General features: G+C 44.3%; 1 protein-coding gene across 1 annotated transcript in view; it reads right to left on the reverse strand.

Annotated features, from left to right (window-relative positions):
- The window catches only part of podxl2 (podocalyxin-like 2), a 56,748-nt gene extending 36,594 nt beyond the window's left edge, over window positions 1–20,154 (reverse strand). The window contains exon 1 of the mRNA XM_072280089.1: window positions 20,109–20,154. Within this exon, the coding sequence (XP_072136190.1) occupies window positions 20,109–20,142 (34 nt within the window). The 5' untranslated portion in view covers window positions 20,143–20,154. The remainder of the gene's footprint in view (window positions 1–20,108) is intronic.
- Between the last annotated feature and the right edge of the window lie 2,529 nt (window positions 20,155–22,683).

The following is a 22,683-nucleotide window of genomic DNA, read 5'->3' on the forward strand; positions in this document are numbered from 1 at the left end:
TAACAGACAGCAGCAGAATAGAACCTGATCACATAAGGCTAAAGATTTTAGCCTTATTTTTCACAGGTACATCAAAACATGCAGTGAAATGCAACGTTTGCATCAATAACCAACACAATCTGAGGATGTGCTGGGAATAGCCCGCAAATGTCACCATTCTTCCTGCAAACTGAGCCTGCCCACAACTTACTAACCCTAATCCTATCATCTTTAGAATGCGGGAAGGCAACCGGAGTACCCAGAGAAAACTCATAAGGAGAAGATAAGAAACTCCTTACAGACAGTAGTGGGGATTGAACCCAGATCTCTCGTCCTGTGATGGCGTTAGCCGAGGCGCTACACTATCAGGCTGCAAAGCTATGTTGCAGCTTTGTCACAGTCTGGTTAGGCCACATCTGGAATATTGCATTCAGTTCCAGTCGCCCTGTTGTAGGAACGATGCAGACAGGGTACAAAAGAGGTTCACCATGATGCTGCCTGGACTAGAGAGTATGCAGTACAAGAATCGGCCAGAGCACTGAAACCTGAAGGGAGACCTGATATGACTGTACAAGCTTAGGAGAGACAATAGACACAAGTAGACAAAAGGCATGTTTTTACTGGGATCATATTGTCTAATAGCAGAATGCATGCATTTAAGGTGAGAGGGGGACAAGGTCAAAGAAGCAGAGAGGGGTGGGTACCTGGAATGTGCTGCCTGGGGTGGTGGTGGAGGCAGGTACACTCAGGTAGGTGTGCCCAACCTGGGGTCAACGGACCCCTCGGTTAACTTTATACTTTATTGCCGCCAAACAACTGATACTAGAACGTACGATCATCACAGCAATATTTGATTCTGCGCTCCCTGCATTACAAATCGATAGTAAATATTAAAAATTTAAATTATAAATCATAAATAGAAAATAGAAAAATGGGAAGTAAGGTGGTGCAAAAAAACCGAGAGGCAGGTCGGGATATTTGGAGGGTACGGCCCAGATCCGGGTCCATGGCATAACAATGTTGGGAAACCCTGCTTTGTAATTTCCCAACCTGCAAAATGCAGTTAAGAAACTCTTAGATAGGCGCTTGAATGTGCAGAGAAGATCTGGAGTTAAATGGACCATGTATAGGCAGAAAGGGTTAGATTAATTAGCTCAGTACAACATTGTGGGCCGGAGGGCTTGTTTCTGTGCTGTAGTCTACGTACAGTGAGACCAATATATTTGAATCTCTCAGTCTCCCAGCTCTATGCTTAAGTCATGTTTCCACAATTAAAGTTAGGCGTTTGATTTAAGGAACAGAGTGTCGCGAGGAGCCCACCGGAGAAGCTGCAGCAGGTCAGAGTCACACCTTCTGTGATCTTCAAACACCCACACACAATTACACCCCTGCGAGCGGTAGTCTTCCAGTGACCTTTGAGTTTACCCACAGCGAAAGCCTCTGCCTACGCTACACAGTCTGAGTAATTTATCCTAGAAAGAAAGATGTTGTTCATCTTTTTGTTAACATCAGCATCAGCTTGGCTTCAGTGGGAGGCTGCATCTTCTGTGAGTCAGATGAACGTGCATTCAAGTCCCGGGCTGCAATCAGCTGACGTTCCCCATAAAGGGATGATTGAACCATCCATTAGCGTCTAATGGCAGGGAAACTGACTAGGCTGCCTAAGAATTTTGGACAATCTGGTGGGAGCAAAAGATGTTGTGAATGGTGAGGATGGAGCGCCATGGGAGGGGTGTGGGATGGGTGGCAGAGGAGTGCCAGGACGGGGATGGCACAGGTGCAGACACACCCAGCCCTGAGACACCAGGGAAGGTCATTTGATTCCATAACTCTTACTAGTTCTTCCTTCAGTTAGTCCTGACGAAGGGTCTCGGCCCGAAACGTCGACTTTACCTCTTCCTAAAGATGCTGCCTGGCCTGCTGCGTTCACCAGCAACTTTGATGTGTGTTGATTAAAATGGACTTTGTACTTTCTGTTCTGATTGTGTTCTTTCCTGGAGAAAAGGTATAATTTATTGAGATACAATGCAGAACAGGACCTTCCAGCCCTTCAAGCCATAGCACCCAGCAATGCCTCAATTTAATTCCAGCCTAATCACGGGACAATTTACAATGACAAATTAACCTACCAACCAGTACATCTTTGGACTGTGAGAGGAAACAGGAGCACCCGGAGGAAACCCACGTGGTCACGGGGAGAACGTACAAACTCCTGACAGACAGCAGCGGGAATTGAACCTGGGTCACCTGTGTTAACCACTATGCTACCCTGCCACCTCATTTTATGTTAATGTGAATGCTGCTTATATGATGCTATGTACCCGTAAAGATGTTACAATAAGGTTTTTGCTGCATCTATACATACATGTGCTTGTGCAGATGACAATAAGATTGACTTTTGATAGCAGATTCCAAGAGGATTCTAAATAGATACAAGAACGTGCAGGGAAAGGAGGAATATGAATCACGTACAGGCAGATGAGCTTCAGAATTAATTTGGCTTCGCACTTGCCAGAGACATTGAGGGACAAAGACCTGTTTCCAGTGCTGTATTACTCTGGGTTCGACTTGAACCTCACTGTATTGGCACAACAACTCAACAACAAACTCAACTACACAAATACTCTTCCATTCTCCTTACAGTCCCGTCAACTCCCCGTGGAACCAAAATCAGATTTATCATCTGCGCCAGAAGCCCCACACCACCCCCACAACTTGTTGAAATATTTGACGGGACCAAACAATTTCCTAATGCCTCTGTAATCCTTACACTATATACTCAACATCAAATAGTAGTTTTAACAAACTTGACCATCTTATCTTTTTTCTAGATAATGAGAAATATTTAGAATGAAAAATATATAATCTTCAATGGAACTTGCACTTAGCAGCCACTTTATTAGGTACACCTGCTCCTCAATGCAAATAACTGGTCGGCCAATCATGTGGCAGAAACACAATGCATAAAAGCACGCAGACATGGTCAAGAGCTTCAGTTGTTGTTCAGGTCAAACATCAGAATGGGGAAGAAATGTGATCTAAGTGACTTTGACCATGGAAGGTTTAGAGAGGGCGCAGATAAGATTTACCAAGGTGCTGCCTAGACTAGGGAGCATGTCTTAGCAGAAAGGCTGAGTCAACGTAGGGCTTCTCTCTTTGGAGTGAAGGAGGACGAGAAACGACTTGATAGAGGTGTACAAGATGATAAGAGGCATAGATTGAGTGGGCAGTCATAACAGAAATGGCTAATATAAGGGGGCATAATTTAAGATGATTGGAGGAAAATATGAGGGATGTCAGAGGTAGGTTTTTTTTTAAAAACAGGGAGTAGTGGGTATGTGAAATGCACTGCCAGGGATAGTGGTAGAGACAGATACATTAAGGACTTTTAACAGACTCTTAGATAGGCACATGGTGGCAACAGGATAGGCACATTCTCAAACAATGAAAAACAACAATATTCAACAATTTAAAATAATTATATAAAAATAATGTTGGAGGTTAAAGTACAGATATGGAATAAAATGTGCATAAATACCTACATGTATTTACAATATAAACAGCATTATAAACAGTGGTTTAAAGTGTTTACAGTGCAGTGACTGGGATAATAAATAGAGGGGGTGGGTGGGGGGGCTAACTAGACTGGGTGATCAAATTAATTGTCAGGGGAATGAAACTTTTAAGATGGTGTGAAGTTTTTGTTTTAATAGCCCTACAGCGCTGCAGAAATGCAAGTCTTCTTTGTCAGCAACTCATAGTGCCTTTAACCACTGAACAATTAGAAGCTGCATTGCAAACCAAAATGTATAACCGACCTCTCCCATATATAAAAAATAATGAAACCAGCAGATCATTTCTGTGCCGTTTACAGCAGTTAATTAGCATCTGCTTTGCCTGCAGAGAACCTGGTGCCTCTCCAAGAATCTTCCAGAAGACTGCCCGGGGTGTAGGTACTGATGAGCATCGAGTATCCGTTACTGACAGGCAAAAGCTGCAGAGTCATGTCCGTCACGCAGTCGCCTGCTGCTGGCTGATGAAAAAACGTGTGGCGGATTTTATCTGCACATGGGAACTGTACCCTTGACGTCAGGTTTACTGTCAGAGGCACAAGTGCATGAATGCACAGGTGCAACAAAAAACCTACCTGCAGCAGCAGCAAAGACAGGTGTGTAAAAACGACCCGAAGAATCATTGGGGACTTGAGTCACCCCAACCACAAACTGCTCCAGCTGCTACCATTTGGCAGCATAGAAGCCAGGACCAACAGGCATCCAGGACAGCTTCTTCCACCAGGCCATCAGACTGATTAATTCACACTGATACAATTGTATTTCTATGTTATATTGACTGTCTTCTTGTATGTACCATTTATTACAATAAATTGCACATTGCACATTTAGATAGAGATGTAATGTAAAGATTTTTCCTCCTCATGTATATGAAGGATGTAAGTACTAAAGTCAATTCAACTCAGTTCAATTCAGGGGCACACAGCATCGGATAAGCAGCATTTGAAAGACAATTCCTTCCGGGTAGTCTCCAACCCGATAGCATGAATATCTATTTCTCTAACCTCTAATAACCACTATCTTCTGTTTTTCCTCTCTCCCCACTTTTATTTAACCTCATTCTGGCAGCCCTCTCACCCCTTCTTTTCCCTCCCCTCCCCCCCATACTCATGACCTATCCATCACCTCCATCTGGTTCCCCATCCCCTTCCCTTTCTTCCACGGCCCACCGTCCTCTCCCACCAAACTCCTCCTTTTTCAGCCCTGTACCTCATCGGTCCAGTCCCTCCATGTTGATCAGCCAAGCAAGTCCCATCTACCCACATTTGGCAATAGGAGCAAAAGGTGGCTAAATGGCTCATCAAGTCTGTTCTTCCATTCATCATGGCTGACTTATTATCCCTCAGTCCCATTAGAAGCACATCACAGGCCTTTCAGCCCACAATGTTGTGCCGACCATGTAACCTACTCTAGAAACTGCCTAGAGTTTCCCTACCACATAACCTTCTATTTTTCTGAGCTCCATGTACCCATCTAAGAGTCTCTTAAAAGACCCTATCGTATCCACCTCTACCACCTTCGCTGGCAGTGCCTTCCATTCTTCTGCCTTCTCACTGTAATCTCTGACACCCTGAATAATCTGTAACTAATTAACCTCCATTTTAAATATACCCAATGACTTGGCTTCCATGATTGTCTGTGGCAATGAATTCCACAGATTCACCACCCTCTACCAAAAGAAACTCCCCTTCAGCTCTGTTTTAAATGGACGTCCCCATCTTCTGAGGCCGTGCCTGCTGGATCAGACTTTTATCAGTCTCTTGAATGAACCCCTTGTACAATTGTGGTAAACCATATATATGTTGTAACTGGGTTAACTGTCTGGACACACCCCTCTGCTGACTGCCCCTGTGGCTCCTCCCACAGACCCCTGAATAAAGGTGATTTCGCCTTGCTCCTCCTCCTCAGTCTGGGGGCAGACACTCAGCATGGAAGTCCTATTTTATTGTGAATAAAAGCCTTTCAGTATTTACCCTACTTCAGTCTTTCAGAGTTATTGAAGGTGCTTCAACAATAAAATGGACTCGGCCTCACAATCTACCTCATTTTGACTTTTCACTTTATCGTTCACCTGCAACGCACATTTTTTTGGTAGTTTTTACACTTTCAAATGGACAGCACAGCTGTAAGATTGGGGTTCAATTTCCACCGCTGTCTGTAAGGGGTTTGTACATTCTCCCTGTGACCGCGTGGGTTTGCTCTAGGTGAGCCAGTTTCCTCTCACATTCTAAAACGGGTGAAGCTTAGTGAGTCGTTGGCAGAGGCAGGGAGATGTTTACAGGCTGCACAGCACAATCCTCATTGATTTGATTTGACACAGGCAAGACATTTCCCATTATATATGACATATGACAACTAAAGCTAAACTTTGAGTTCTCAGTCTATTATCAGACCCCTAAATGGATCTCTTGTACAATAAAATGGACTCCTGGCCTCACCTTTATGACGTCGCACTTTATCGTTTACCTGCAATGCACTCTTTCGGTAGCTGCTACACTTTATTCTAGCAACACACATCAAAGTTGCTGGTGAACGCAGCAGGCCAGGCAGCACCTCTAGGAAGAGGTACAGTCCACGTTTCAGGCCGAGACCCTTCGTCAGGACTAACTGAAGGAAGAGTTAGTAAGAGATTTGAAAGTGGGAGGGGGAGGGGGAGATCCGAAATGATAGGAGAAGACAGGAGGGGGAGGGATGGAGCCAAGAGCTGGACAGGTGATTGGCAAAAGGGATATGAGAGGATCATGGGACAGGAGGCCCAGGGAGAAGGAAAAGGAGGAGGGGGAAAAAGCCCAGAGGATGGGCAAGGGGTATAGTCAGAGGGACAAAGGGAGAAAAAGGAGAGAGAGAAAAAGAATATGTGTATATAAATAAATAACGGATGGGGTACGAGGGGGAGGTGGGGCATTAGCGGAAGTTAGAGAGGTCAATGTTCATGCCATCAGGTTGGAGGCTACCCAGACGGAATATAAGGTGTTGTTCCTCCAACCTGAGTGTGGCTTCATCTTGACAGTAGAGGAGGCCGTGGATAGACATGTCAGAATGGAATGGGAAGTGGAATTAAAATGTGTGGCCACTGGGAGATCCTGCTTTCTCTGGCGGACAGAGTTATTGATTTACCTTGTTCTACCTCCGTGTTCTGTGTAATGATCTGATCTGTATGAACAGAATGGAAGGCAAGCTTCTCACTGCATCTTGGTATACAACAAACCAATAACAAATCCCTCCAAACCTTTCCTATCCATTTTTACATTGTGTTATTGTACCTAACTCAACCGCTTTCTCTGGCAGCTCCTTTCGTATACGGGTCACCCTCCGCGTGAAGAAGTAGCCCTTTGGGTTTCTTCTAAATATCTCTGCTCCCACCTTAAACGTACACCACCTTTTAGTCTTATTTAGAGACACAGCACGGTAAGAGCCTAATGAGCCCGCACTGCCCAATTACACCCATGGAATGAATTAACCTACTGAACGGTACATCTTTGAATGCAAGAGGAAACCAGAGCATTCAGAGAACATGGGGAGAATGGTCAAACCCCTAACAGACAGTGGCAGGAACTGAACCCCCGGCCTCTGGCGCTGTAAAGCGTTGTGCTAACCGCTACACCACAGTGCTGCTCTGGTCCTTAGTTCCCCAACCCTGCGAATAAAGACCGTGTGCATTTGGCCTCTACATGGCCCCCTCCCCACCATGATTCTGGCAGTCCAGAGCTGCACACACAAAATGCTGGAGGAACTCAGCAGGTCAGGCAGCATCTATAGAGAGGAATAAACAGTTAACATTTCAAACCAAGATGCACACACAGCATCTTCCCCTCTACCATCAGATTTCTGAATGCTCCATGAACAGATTTTGCTCTCTTTTTGCATTACTTATGTTTTTATTCTAACATAGTATTTTCATCTGTTGTTCTGTATCTCTTTTTCCACTATGTATTTATATTTTTGCATATTTGTGTAATTATGATAATTTATGTACTGCACTGTACTGCTGCTGCAAAACAACAAAATTGATGTCATACATCAGTGATAATAAACCCGATTCTGATTATTTTCCCTGCTTGTTCATCCACTGGGCTGCCCTGGACATCTGGCCAAAAGGCCTTTCCCTGTGCTTGACAAATATTCCGTGTTCCATGACTAATAAATAAATTAACAGTTTAAAAATTCCTTTTGCTAGATAATTTTGCTTTAAATCCATTAATGCTCCTACTGTAATGGCATGCGCTTCAAATTAACCTTGATCTAGCCAGCTCCAGAGACTAAATTAACATCCGTCAGGATCCTGCAAGGCATTTAATTGTACTGAGTTACTTACAGCAGTCTAGCCCTTTCAACTGAAGCTGTATTTGCCAAGACCATAATACATAGGAGCAGAATTAGGTCATTCGGCCTATCGAGTCTGTTCCACCATTCTATCATGGCTGGTTTATTTTCCCTCTCAACTTCATTCTCTTGCCTTCTCCCCGTAACCTTTGACATTCTGACTAATAAGAAACCATCAGCTTCCGATTTAAGTTCAAAGTAAGTTTTATTACCAATGTACATATATGTCACCATATACAACTTTGAGATTCATTTTTTTGAGGGCATAGTCAATAAATCCAGAGAATAATAACCATAACAATCAATGAAAGACCACCCAACTAGGGTGTTCAGAGTGCAGAAGACAACAAACTGTGTAAATACAAAAAGAAGAAATAATAATAATACCAAATAAGCAATAAATATCAAGAACATGAGATGAAGAGTCCTTGAAAAGTATACCCAATGACTTGATTTCCACAGTTGTCTGTGGCATTGCAATCCACTGATTCATCACCCTCTGGCTAAAGAAGTTCCTCCTCATCTCAGTTCTAAATAGACGTCCTTGTATTCCAAGGGTGTGCCCTCTGGTCCTAAACTCCCCCATTATAGGAAATATCGCATTCATGTCCACTTTACCTAGGCTTTTCAATAGGTTTCAGTAGGTTTCACTGCAATCCCTCCTCATTCTTCAAAACTCCAGCAAGTACAGGCCCAAAAGCAACAGACATTCCTCATGCATTAACCCTTCCAGCCCTTCCAAATGAAGCTGCAGTCACATCTCTTCAGAAAGCAGAACTGCAATCAATCTTGCCATGAAAGGTTTCAGTGAGTCAGGAAATGCACTTCCAGAGCCCAAAAGCTTAGTGACCAGAGGACATGGTTTTAGGCTGACTAACAAACTGCTCCTTGTGCATGAGGGAGACAACAATGTGTTAGATTGGATTGCATAATTGGTACTTTCTTTGTAGTTTGACTTTCCTATGCCTCTGTGTATTTTATATAATTACCAATTGTACATGCAACTATTTAGCGTGATCCCTAGCGGTCACGGTATGTACATGCAACTGTTCAGTGCGTCCCCTAGTGGTAACAGTATGGATATGCAATCATTCAGTATGATCCCTAGTGGTAACAGTATGGATATGCAATCATTCAGTATGATCCCTAGTGGTAACAGTATGGATATGCAACTGTTCAGTATGATCCCTAGTAGTCACAGTATGTATACGCAATTGTTCAGTGAGTCCCCTAGTGGTTACAGTTCACAGTATCATTCTGGAAGTTTCTCGGGTACTTCATTACTTGAATAGGGACTGTCTGATTGCTTAACTCTTATCTACAAATTTGAATGAAATGTCTGTCATCTATGGTATAAGAAGAGCAGAGTACATTGGCTTGCTATCTTTATCTTTTGTTTGTTCTTTCCTGCTGTCACTACTCTCCTATTCTAACTCCTTTGCTCTCTTAAAGTTTTATACCTCATTCATGATTTCCAAACAAAAGTCTCAGATCAAAAATATCAGAAACCAATAAATATCAGTAAGGATGGAATGCTGAGGCTTTAGACGGTAACACACAAAACACTGGAGGAACTCAGGAGGTCAGGCAGTATCTATGGAAATGAATAAACAGTTGACATTTCGGGCCGAGACCCTTCTTCAGCTTTATAAGGTATTGGTCATACCACATTTTAGATTCAGATTAATTTATCACATGCACAGTACATTGAAACATACGGTACATTTCACTCTACATTTTGAAGTTTCGATGTACATGTGACAAATAAAGCTGATCTTTTCAAACTTGCAGTACAACCACAGAGTCCAACAGGAACCCTGACAGAAGGGGGATGGGGAAAGAACTTACAAGCCTGGTGACTAACATCTTCTCTCCTCACTGATGTGATTGAGTCACAGTTGTTTAGTGAATCATAGGGCACTCGAGTGCCAACCAGACTCTCACGATCTGTGCTTCCACTCATCACGAACAAGGAGTGCCGAAACCCAACCCCTGGGACAACCAAGCCTTAGGTCCCACACCACCAGGTGCAGAAACAGTTACTACCCTACAACCATCAGGCTCCTGAACTAGAGTGGATTCCTTCACCCACCTCAATGTCGAACTGACTCCACAATCGACAGACTCACCTTCAAAGACTCTACAACTCATGTTCTTTGTATGATTCATTTACATTTTATATCATCTCCACAATTTGTCTTCTTTTGCACATTGGTTGTTTGTCAGTCTTTACGTATAGTTTTCACAAATTCTATTGCATTTCTTTACTTTCCTGTAAATGCCTGCAAGTAAATGAATCTCAAGGTAGCATATGGTAACATATAGTACTTTGATAATAAATCCTAGTTTGACTTTGACCCCAATGGTTAGCCACCTCAGCCCCTCAATGGATTGGGTCATCACCCTCGATTCCCAGAAAACGTCTGAGAAGCAAAGGACAGGATGTTTCCGATACTCACAACACGCTGGAGGAACTCAGCAGGTCAGGCAGCATCCGTGGAAAAGATCGGTCGATGTTTCGGGCCAGAACCCTTCGTCAGGACTGTAGGGGAAGGGGCAGAGGCCCTATAAAGAAGGTGAGGGGAGGGTGGGAAGGAGAAGGCTGGTAGGTCCAGGTGAAAAACCAGTAAGGGGAAAGATAAAGGGGTAGGGGAAGGGAGGCAGGGAGGTGATAGGCAGGAAAGGTGAAGAAAGGACGGGAAGTTTCCGATGATAGGAGATTCTAGGACTGAAAGATACAGCCTCAGAATGTCCCTCTAAAATAGAGATAAGGAGGAATTTCTTTAACCAAAGGGTGGTGGATCTATGGAATTCATTGCCACAGACAGCCAAGGACATGAAGTTGTATAAGACGTTGGTGAGGCCTAATTTGGAGTATCGTGTGCAGTTTAGGTCACCTACCTACAGGAAAGAATAAATAAGATTGAAAGAGTGCAGGGAAAATTTACAGGGATGTTGCCGGATCTGGAGACCCTGAGTTATAAGGAAGGATCCCCTAGGAACATAGAAGATTGAGGGGATATTTGATGAAGGTATACAAAATTATGTCGGGTATAGATAGAGTAAATGCAAGCAGGCTTTTCCACTGAGGTTGGATGAGACTAGAACTAGAGGTCATGAGTTAAGGGTGAAAGGCGAAAAACTTAAAAGGGAACCTGAGGGGAAACTTCTTCACTCAGGAGGGTGGTGAGAGTGTGGAACGAGTTGCCAGTGCAAGTGGTGCATGCGAGCTCAATTTCAATGCTTAAAAGAAGTTTGGGCAGATACGTGGACGGTAGGGGGTATGGAAGGCTATGGTCCTGGCGCAGGTCAATGGGAGTAGGCAGTTCAGCATGGACTAAATGGGCTAAAAGAGTCTGCTTCTGTGCTGTGGTTTTCCGTAGGCAATATTACAAGTTAATCCTCAGCAACGTCTTATACAACTTCAGCATAACATCCTAGCTCCTGTACTCAATACTTAGACCTATGAAGGTCAATGTGGCAAAAGCTTTCTTTGCAATCCTAACTACCTGTGATGCCACTTTCACGGAATTATGGATCTATATTCCCCATCTACAAATCCATCCTTCTACACTCTTTCCACAGTCTCCACAACCTTCCTATAATGTGATAAGTAGAACTATACACAAAGCTCCAAGTGAAAAGTCCTGTTAATTTTAGAGGTGAAAAGATGATAACCTGTGTTACCATCTGAACACATATTGTGAGAAGCAAATTTGGAAGTAATACAGAGACACAGGAGAGTGAAATGCTGGAATCTGAAGCAACGCACAATCTGCTAGTGGGACTCAAATGGGTCCAGCAGCAGCTGGGGGCAGGGGAAGGGAGGGGAATGAATTGTCAACACAAACACCAGAGTTTCTGCAGATGCTGGAAATCCAGAGCAACACTCACAAAATGCTGGAGGAACTCAGCAGCTCAGGCAACACCTATGGAGGGGAATCAGCAGTCGACATTATGGACTGAGATCCTTCATCAAGTCCTTTTGAAAGGTCTCAGCCCATAAAGTCCACTGTTTATTCCTTTCCACAGATGATGCCTGACCTGTTGGGTTACTCCAGGATTTTGTGTGTATTACAAGGAATTGTCGGCGTTTCAACTTGTAACATATCCTCCACAAATGCTGCTCAATCTGCTGACTTCCTCCAGCAGATTGTTTGTTACTTCGGAATATAACTCATGACCACAAGAATTCCGGGAGAAAGAGTTCAGGACATCTATTCATTCACAGGATACAACTGAGGAAACTGGAGTCAATATCACTACTGGGTCTGAAGTTACATCGAGGGCAGAGTAGAGATGACAGAGTAAAAGATTTTTTTAAAGTCATGGATATAGGCATTAAAGATTAGCTTTATTTGTCACAAGTACATTGAAACATTAAAACGTACAGTGAAATGCATAGTTTGCATTAAGGGTGTGCTGGGGGTAGCCCAAAAGCTTCCAGCATCAACACAGCATGCCCACAACTTACTAACTGTAACTCTGATGTCTTTGGAGAATGTACAAACTCCTTTCAGACATCAACAGGAATTGAACCTTGATCTTACAGTTAGCATTGTAAAGCATTAAGCTAGGCCAGCTGGTGATGCAACCACATCGGCGCCGGACTCGGGAGCGGAGGTTCCCGGGTTCGAAACTAGTCTGGTCCGCTCCCGAGTACGCTTTCCATCCGTGCTGGGTTGAGTGTCGAGATCGCAACTCAACCTCATAAAATAAAAGGGAAAAATACTGCGAAATGTCTGTGTGAGGAGTGGCGTGCTACACAGTCTCTCTCTCGCTCCACGCCTTGTAAAGACATGAAAAAGGCATCGTCCCGCCAACATTGCACATGCACGGATCCACGCACGCAGACACACACAAAAAAAAAGTAAAGCAATAATCACACTGCCCTTCAGCCCATCCGGTCTATGCCAGCCACACTGTCCATCTAGCTAGTCACAAGTTCTTGCGTTTAGTCCAAACCACACTCCTCCATGTACCCATTCAAGTGCTTCTTAAACAAAACTATGTACCTGCCTTAACTACTTCCTCTGGCAGCTCGTTCCATATACTCACCGCTCTCTGCATGTTAAACCTGCCCCTCAGGTTTGTTTTAAATTGTTCCCTTCTCACCCTAAACTTATCCCACCACACACCAGTTTTGGACTCCCCTATCCTGAGGGAAAAAGAGTTGTTATATGTTGCTGTATTAAAATACATATTGATAAGTAAAGTGCCTGGTCAATATTGTTCTGAGGATGAGAGACAGAAGTATGATAAAAGGAATTAACAAAATTAGTATTCTATGCCTCTTGAAATGCGTGCAAGAGCAAGGATGTAATCCTGAGGCTTCATAAGGCATTGGTTAGATTGCACCTGGAATATTGTGCGCAATTTTGAGCGCCATTTCTAAAAAAGGACGTGCTAACATTGGAGAGGGTTTAGAGGAGGTTTATGAGAAAGGGTTCGAGTCTTGGCCAAGGCAGCGTGTTGTGTCTTTGTGCAAGGCACTTAACCACACACTGCTCCAGTCTACCCAGCTGAAAATGGGTACCGGCAAATGCTGGGGGTTAACCTCGCGATAGACTGGCGTCCTATCCGGGGGGGGGGGGGGGGGGGAGTCTCGTACTCTCAGTCGCTTCACGCCACAGAAACCGGCATAAGCACCGGCCTGATGGGCCACAAGGCTCGGGATAGACTTTAACTACAAGAAAGCAAAGGTTAAACTATGAGGAGCATTTCATGGCTCTGGGTCTGAACTCTTTGGGGTTAGAAGAATGAGGGGAATCTCATTGAAACCTCTCGAATATTGAAAGACCTAGATAGAGTGGACTTAGAAAGGATGTTTCCAATAAAGGGGAAGTCTAGGACCAGAGGGCAGAAAAGGAGGACGTCCCTTTAGAACAGAAATGCGGAGGAATTTCTTTAGCCAGGGGAAGGAGAATCTGTGGAATTCTTTGCCACAAATTACTGTGGAGGTCAAGTCAATGGGTATACTTAAGGTAGAGGTTGAAAAGTTCTTGGTTAGACAGGGCATAAAGTGTTGTGTCAAGAAGGCAGGAGAATGGGGTTGCGAAGGGAACTGTTAGCCGTAATGGAATGGTGGAGCAGACTCAATGTCCGAATGGCCTAATTCTGCTCCTGTGTTTACGGGTACCTCCCACTGTAAACTGAAATCATCATCTTCAAAAGGAGGAACAAGAACAGGACTAAATGAAGCATTTGAAGCCTTCAGTGACCTGAACTGATTCTATGACCTACAGACTCACTTTCAAGGACTCTACAACTGATGTTCTCAATATTATTTTTATTTGTACAGTTTGCCTTCTTTTGCACAGTTGTTTTTCGATCTTTGTTTATTGGTCCTGTTTTTGGCGTAAAATACTACTGTACTTCTTTTTTTTCCCTTTGATAATAAATTTACTTTGAACCTTACAGTTCTGATTGCTGAGATACAGAAAGGATGTGGAGGTTTTGGAGAGGGTGCAGAAGAGGGTAACCAGGATGTTGCCTGGATAGGAGAGTATTACCTCTCCAGAGTAGTTAGATAATCTTGGATTGCTTTCTCTGGCCCATCAAACACTGAGGAGTGACTTGATAGAGTATATAAAAATATGAGAGACAATAGATAGGGTCAAAGGTCAGTGTATAAAATCATGAGGGCATATTGAGGGTGAACGCATACGGTCTTCTTCCTCAGGGAAGCAGACTCAAAAACCAGAGAGCATAGGTTTAAGGTAAAAGGGGAAAGATTTAAAAGGGACATGAGGGGCAACTTCTTTACAAAGAGGGCAGTGTGTACAGGAACCAGCTGCCAGAGGAAATGGAAGAGGCAGGTACAACAACAATGTTTAATAGACACTTGGACAGGTAGATGGATACGAATAGCGGGACATGGGCCAAAAACAAGCAAATGGGACTAGCTTAGGTGGGTATCTAGGATGCCATGTGTGTGTTGTGTCCATGTCTGGACCCAAGAGGCCTGTTTCTGTGCTGTACGACCTCGTGACATAGGAACAGGCACTTTTGGCCCAGCTAGACATAGACTCCCCTACCCTGAAGACTGTTTCTGCCCACCTTATCTATGTCTTTCATACTTATTTTTAATAGTGTTGCCTCTCATTCTCCTGAGTTCCAAGGAATAAAGATTCAGCCTGACCAATATCTCCCTATAACGAAGTTTCAGAGTTAGTGACTGTGTCCGGCCATAACAGCAGAAAGAGGCCATTTGGCCCATCGAGTCTGCTCCGCCATTCAATCATGGCCGACCCCTTTACAAACTGATCCACTTCTCAAATCTGCTGGAGACCGGAGTGCGAAATATCGTTTTTCTGTAAACTGCCATTCATTTTCTGCTGTAAATGTCTGCAAGAAAATGAACCTTAAGATAGTAGATGGTAGGATATATCACTTTGATAATAAATTTACTTTGAACTGAGACCCGCTCAGGGGGGGATCTTGGTCAGCGTGAACAATTTAGGCCGACTGTACAACTCTGTGAGCATGTTTCTTCAAAAGACTAAATAATAATTTTTTTAAAGCCTTTGGATTGATTCTCCACATACCTATCATCAACATTTCAAAACTCTGTTTAAGTACGACGACTTCTTGGTGCTGGTTGAGGTGTGTAGCTCTCTCTCACGTGTCTGAGGGTTCAGGTGCCAAAAAGAAAACCCAGTACCAAGGGAACAGACTGTCACTGAGACATTCAGGAATCAGGCAGCTTCTACTCTCTCACGGGGAATTCAAAATTCCTACAGTGCTTTTTCAAAGGTGAGGTTACTGCAGGTGGGACTCGAGGGTTAGCGTGGAGGCAGGGGGCAGAATGACCTGTCTCCTTGCAAACAATCTGAGTGTCAGCATCTCACAGGGTCTATCCCGGGCCCAATGCGTTGATGCAATCACAAAGCAGACATGCAAGCATCTCTCAAACAAGAGAAAAATCTGCAGACGCTGAAAATCCAAGCAACACACACATAATGCTGGGCGAATTCAGTTGGCCAGGCAGCATCTATGGAAAAGAACACAGTGATGTTTCGGGCTAAAACCCTTCAGCAGGACTGAAGAAGAAAAAAAATGAGGAGTCCTCATCCCTTTTTCCCTCCAGTCCTGCTGAAGGGTCTCAGCCTGAAACGTCAACTGGTGTAAGCAGCTCTACTTCTTAAAGAGGTCGAGGTGATTCAGTATGTCACCAAAGACTCCAGCAAAATTTCGACAGGTGTAGAGAGCAATCCAGACCAGTTGCATCATCGCCTAGTATGGAGGCTCGAACGCACAGGATCGCAAAAGGGTTGTAGATTCAGCCAGCGCTATCATGGGCACGAAACTCCCCACCATTGAGGACTCTTCAAAAGATGGTATCCTCACGAAGGACTCTCACCGTCTGGGACAGGGGTTCCCAACGTGGGGTCCACACACCCCTCATTTGGTGGTAGGGGTCCATGCCATAAAAATGTTGGGAACCCCTATCTAGGATATGCCCTCTTCTCGTTACTACCAATAGGGAGAAGGTACAGGAACCTTAAGATGCACACTCAACATTTTAGGAACAGTTTCTTCCCCTCCACCATCAGATTTCTGAACAGTTCACAAACCCATGAACACTACCTCACAATTTCTTTTTTGCACAATTTACTTCTAGCAATTTTTGTGTCTTGTGTTGTACTGCTGCCGCAAAAACAACACATTTCACCACAGCAACGTGCAGAATCTCTGCCTGTGTTAAAAAATTTCACCACATATATCATAAGACCATAAGATATAGGAACAGAATTAGGCCATTTGGCCCATCAAGTCTGCTTCACCATTCATCATGGTTGATCCATTTTCTCTCTCTGTCCCAATCTCCTACCTTCTCCCCGTATTCCTTCATACCTTGAATAACAAGAATCTATCAAACTCTGCCTTAAGTATACCCAATGACTTGGCCTCCACAGCCACCACAATTCTACAGATTCACTACTCTCCGGTTAAAGAAATTCCTCCTCATCTTCACTCTAAAAGGACACCCCTCAATTCTGAGTCTGTATCCTCTGGTCTTAGACTCCCCCCACATCCACTCTATCAAGGCCTTTCAACATTTGACGAATTTCAGTGATAATAAATCTGATTTTGATGGAGCTAGTACAGATAGGACAGTGGACAGCATGCACATGATGGGCCAAATACCTGTCTCTGTGGGTCCTGGGCTGACATTTATCTCTCAACCAGAATAATTAAAGCATCTGAGCATAGCAGACTGAGAGTTGATCTTACAGTGGTGTGCAAAACATGAACAAGAGGTCATAGGTTTCAGGTAAGAGGAAGGAGATTTCGACCATAAGACCTTAGGACATAAGAGCAGAAGTAGGCCATTTGGCCCATCAAGTCTGCTCCACCATTCAATCATGACTGATGCTTTTTCCTTTCCTCAGCCCCACTCCCTGGCCTTTTCCCCATAACCTTTGATGCCATGTCCAATCAAGAACCTATCAAGCTCTGCCTTAAATAAACCCAATGACCTGGCCTCCACAACTGCCCGTGGTAATAAATTCCACCACTAGCTAAAGAAATTTCTCCACATCTGTTTTAAATGGATGCCCCTCTATCCTGAGGCTGTGCCCTCTTGTCCTAGGCTCCCCCACCATGGGGGACATCCTTTCCACATCTATTCTGTCTAGGCCTTTCAACATTCGAAAGGTTTCAATGAGATCCCCCCTCATCCTTCTAAGCTCCAATGGGTACAGATCCAGAGCTATCAAACATTCCCTTTCATTCTGGGATCATCCTTGTGAAGTTCCCCTAAACCCTCTCCAATACCAGCACATCTTTTCTTAGATGAGGAGCCCAAAACTGTTCAGAATACTCAAGGTGAGGCCTCACCAGTGCCTTATAAAGCCTCAGCATCATTTAATAGGAACTTCAGAGGCAACTCCTTTTTGTTGACACCAAACACTATGTGGAGTGAGCAGCTGAGAGGTTATTTTACAGAGAGGTACAAACTCATGAGGGGCACATATAACGTGAATGCCCTCAGTTTCCAGACTGGGGAATCCAGAACTAGAGGTGGGGGGGGGGGGGGGGAGGGGGAAGATTTAATATAAACTTGGGAGGTGAGACAAAGGGTGGTAATGATGTGGAAAAAGGTACCAGAGAAAGTGGTTGAGGCAGGTACATGGATAGCAAAGATTTAATTCAAGTTTAATTGTCCCTAAACTATTTACATGTACACAGCTAAATGAAACATCCTCATTCCTGAAGAAGAGTCTCAGCCCAGTTCCTCAATTGTTTCAAGCAACACACATCAAAGTTGCTGGTGAACGCAACAGGCCAGGCAGCATCTCTAGGAAGAGGTACAGTTGACGTTTCGGGCCGAGACCCTTCGTCAGGACTAACTGAAGAAAGAGCTAGTGAGAGATTTGAAAGTGGGAGGGGGAGGGGGAGATCCAAAATGATAGAAGACAGGAGGGGGAGGGATGAAGCCAAGAGCTGGACAGTTGATTGGCAAAAGGGATATGAGAGGATCATGGGACAGGAGGCCTAGGGAGAAGGAAAAGGGGGAGGGGGGAAAAACTCAGAGGATGGGCAAGAGGTATAGTGAGGGGGACAGAGGGAGAAAAAGGAGAGTGAGAGAAAGAATGTGTGTATATAAATAAATAACGGATGGGGTACAAGGGGGAGGTGGGGCATTAGCGGAAGTTAGAGAAGTCAATGTTCATGCCATCAGGTTGGAGGCTACCCAGACAGAATATAAGGTGTTGTTCCTCCAACTTGAGTGTGGCTTCATCTTTACAGTTTATTCATTTCCACAGATGCTGACTGACCTGCTGAGTTCCCCCAGCATTTTGTGTGTGTTGCTCTGGACTTCCAGCGTCTGCAGAATCTCTCATGTTAATGAAACCTGGTTCCTCCAGATCCAAGGTGCAAAGTACAGCACATACAGTGACACACACACACACAGCCCATACAGTCACACACACACACATAGCCCATACAGTTAGAGGATTAATGCGTCGAATGGGACTAGTGTGGGTGATGCACCTTGGTCAGCATGAGAAGGTTGAGCCAAACGGTCTGTCTCCCAGCAGTGGAGCTGAGTCGTGACTTCAGGAGGAGGAAGCCAGAAATCCATGAGCCAGTCCTCATTGGAGGTTTCAGAGGTGGAGAGGGTTAGCAACTTTAAATCCCTCAGTGGATCACTTCAGAGGATCTGGCCTGGGCCCAGAACATAAGTGCAATTATAAAGAAAGCACAGCAGGGCCTCCACTTCCTCAGCAGCTTGCTAAGATTTGGCATGACATCTAAAACTTTGACAAACTTCTATAGATGTGTAGTGGAGAAAATATTAACCGGCTGCATCACGGCCTGGTATGGAAACACCAATCCCCTTGAACAGAAAATCCTACAAAAAGTAGTGGATACGACGCAGTCGATCACGGGGAGAGCTCCCTCATCATTGAGCTCATCTAGTTGTTGCAGGAAAGCAGCATCCATCATCAGGCACCCCACCACCCAGGCCATGCTCTCTTCTCTCTGTTGCCATCAGGAAGAAGGTACAGGAGCCTCAGGACTCACACCACCAGGTTCAGGAATAGTCATTACCCCTCAACCATCAGACTCTTGAACCAAAGTGGTTAACTTCACTCGCCCAATCATTGAAATGTTCCCACAGCCTATAGACACTCTTAAGGACTCTTCATCTCATGTTCTTGACATTTATTGCTCATTTATTTATTATCATTATTTGCTTCTTTTTGTATTTGTGCAGTTTGTTGTCTTTTGCACAATGGTTGAGCACTCAAGTTGGTTTAGTCTTTCACTGATTCTGTTGTGGTTACTATCCAATTATCTATTTATTAAGTATGCCCGCAAGAAAATGAATCTCGGGTGTATATGGTGAAAACTTGTACTTTGATAATAAATTTACTTTGAACTCAGCTACACCAGCGCACAGTAAGATCCCAATACTTAATCGGACAAAGTCATAGCGTTTTAAATGGGAAAGTACACCTTTAAATAAAAACTAACTGGGGCACTCTCGAAGCTTGGGGCAAAATTCGTTTTTTTTTTGAAGAACTGTTAAGTCCTTTCTCTCTCAGTACCCACAGCTTCCCCTTTAAAACATTCTCCCTCACATTTAATACATCCCCGTCAATTTTGTGCTCCTCTTCCCCCTCCTTCCAGACTCATGAACTTTTCTTGGTTTTTTTTGTAAACTTCCCTCCCTTCTGAAACAGAAAAGGGGAAAATAAAGAAAAAAGGATTGAGACTCACTCAGTACACAAAGGAGATACTGTGTAGGGTTCATGGTTGATGGAGAGAGAGGTTCGATTCCACTTGATGCGGGAGATTTGCTGGTACCAAGCTCTCTTCACGCAGCGACGAATTTCACAGTCTGCCACCCCGCCCTTTAATTCCCCCTCTGAAGAAAAATTGCACAGGGTTCAGATCACCGTTCATTTTAAAATAATACATTTCAGTCAATTGCAGAGCCCGGGAGCAATTGCACAGAGGCTGATTAAACTTACAAGCATTCAATTCCACAGAAGCATCTTCTCCCCGCCCGGCCCCCGCTTCCCAGCCGAATTTCCTCTTACTCGGACTGCAACTATTGCAAATAAGTTGTCCCCTTCTGCACACCTTCCGACCGCGGTGTACGATCCAGGGTTTTTTTTGTTACCGCAGAGAGGCTGATTGTGGAGAGAGCCGAGACCTGGATCATTCCACTGATGACTGCGCAGTCCGTCCTCCCGCTCGGCTCACATTGCATGCGCTCCCGGGTCCTAAGTCCCGCCCGCCGGCGCTGTCATGTCTCAGACGTCCCGCCGACCTCTGTCTGTGATGGATGGAGCTGACCGAGTGTCCAGCCCTCCGCAGCCTCTCCCGAGTCCCTGAATTGGAACCCCACCCCACCCCATAGGCGGTGCTGCAACCATTCAGAATGCTCTCCTCTGTACACCTGCAGAAAGGCACAGCCAATGATGCTTGATGCCAAGTTAAACCTATCCCTTCTGCCTGTACCTCATCAATATCCTTCCACTCCCTACACATTCATGTGCCTATCGAGAAGCCTCTTAAACGCCTCCATCGCATCTGTTTCCACCACCGGTCTCCCCTCCCGGCAGTGCATTCCAGGTACCCGCCATTCTCCGTATTGGAAACTTTGTCTTGTCCAAACCCTTTACCCCTCTGTACAAGACATTGGTGGGACCTAATTTGGAGTATTGTGTGCAGTTTTTGTCACCTACCTGTAGGAAATATGTAAATAAAATTTGCAAGGATGCAGCCAGGGCTGGAGGACCTGAGTTATTTAGAAAGATAGAATAGGTTTGGACTTTAATCCTTGCAATTTAGAAGATTGAGAGGAGATTTGACAGAGGTTTACAAAAGGGGTAAATGCAAGCAGGCTTTTTTTCCCACCAAGGTTGGGTGGGGATGACAAATAGAGGTCATGGCTTAAGGGTGAAAGGTGAAAAATTTAAGGGGAACATGGAGGGGAATTCTTCAGTCAGCAGGTTGTGGGAGAGTGGAATGAAAGCTGCAAGCACAAGAGGTGCATGTGAGCTTGATTTCAACATTTAAGAGAAGTTTGGATAGATGTTCTGCACAAGGACTCCCAAGTCCCTCTGCATCTCAGATTCCTGGATTTTCTCCCCATTTAGAAAATAGTCCGCACATTTATTTCTACTACCAAAGTGCATAACCATGCATTTTCCAGCATTGCATTTCATTTGCCACTTTCTTGCCCATTCTCCTTATCTGTCTAAATCCTTCTGCATCCTACCTGTTTCCTCAAAACTACCTGCCCCTCCAACAATCTTTGTATCATCTGCAAACTCGGCAACAAAGCCATCTAGTCCATCATCTGAATCATTTATATACAACATAAAAAGAAGTGGTCCCAACACCGACCCCTGCGGAACACCACTAGTCACTGGCAGCCAACCAGAAAAGGATCCTTTTACTCCCAGTCGCTGCTTCATACCAATCAGCCAATGCTCTAACCATGTTAGTAACTTTCCTGTAATACCATGGGCTCTTAACTTGGTAAGTAGCCTCCTCGGCACCTTGTCAAAAGACTTCTGAAAGTCCAAATATACAACACCCACTACATCCCCTTTATCTATCCTATTTTGTAATCTCCTCGAAGAATTCCGACAGGTTCATCAGGCAGGATTTTCCCTGAAGGGAACCATGCTGACTTTGTGCCATCTTGTACTGTATCACCAAGTACTCCATTGACTCATCCTTAACAATGGACTCTAACATCTTCCCAGCCACTGAGGTCAGGCTAATTGGTCTATAATTTCCTTTCTGCTGCCTTCCTCCTTTCTTAAAGCATGGAGTGACATTTGCAATTTTCCAGTCCTCTGACACCATGCCAGAGTCCAGTGATTTTTGAAAGATCATTTCTAATGTCACCACAATCTTTCAGAACCCTAGGGTGCAGTTCCTCTGGTCCGGGTGACTTATATACCTTTAGGTCTTTCAGCTTTTTGAGCACCTTCTCTTCTTGTAACAGTAACTGCACCCACTTCTCTTCCTTCACACACTACAATATCAGGCATACTGCTAGTGTCTTCCACAGTGAAGACTGATACAAAATACTCATTTAGTTCATCAGCCATTTCCTCAACCCGTTATTATTTCACCTGCCTCATTTTCTAGCGGTCCTATATCCACTCTCATTTCTCTTTTATTTTTAACATAGTTGAAAAAACTTTTAATATCCACTTTGATATTATTTGCTAGCTTGCTTTCATATTTCATCTTTTCCCCTCTAATGGTTTTTTTAGTTACTCTCTGTAGGTTTTTAAAAACTTCCCAATCCTCTACCTTCCCACTAATT

Source organism: Mobula birostris, chromosome 16, assembly GCF_030028105.1.
Source record: "Mobula birostris isolate sMobBir1 chromosome 16, sMobBir1.hap1, whole genome shotgun sequence".
In the NCBI taxonomy this organism is placed as follows: Eukaryota; Metazoa; Chordata; class Chondrichthyes; order Myliobatiformes; family Myliobatidae; genus Mobula; species Mobula birostris.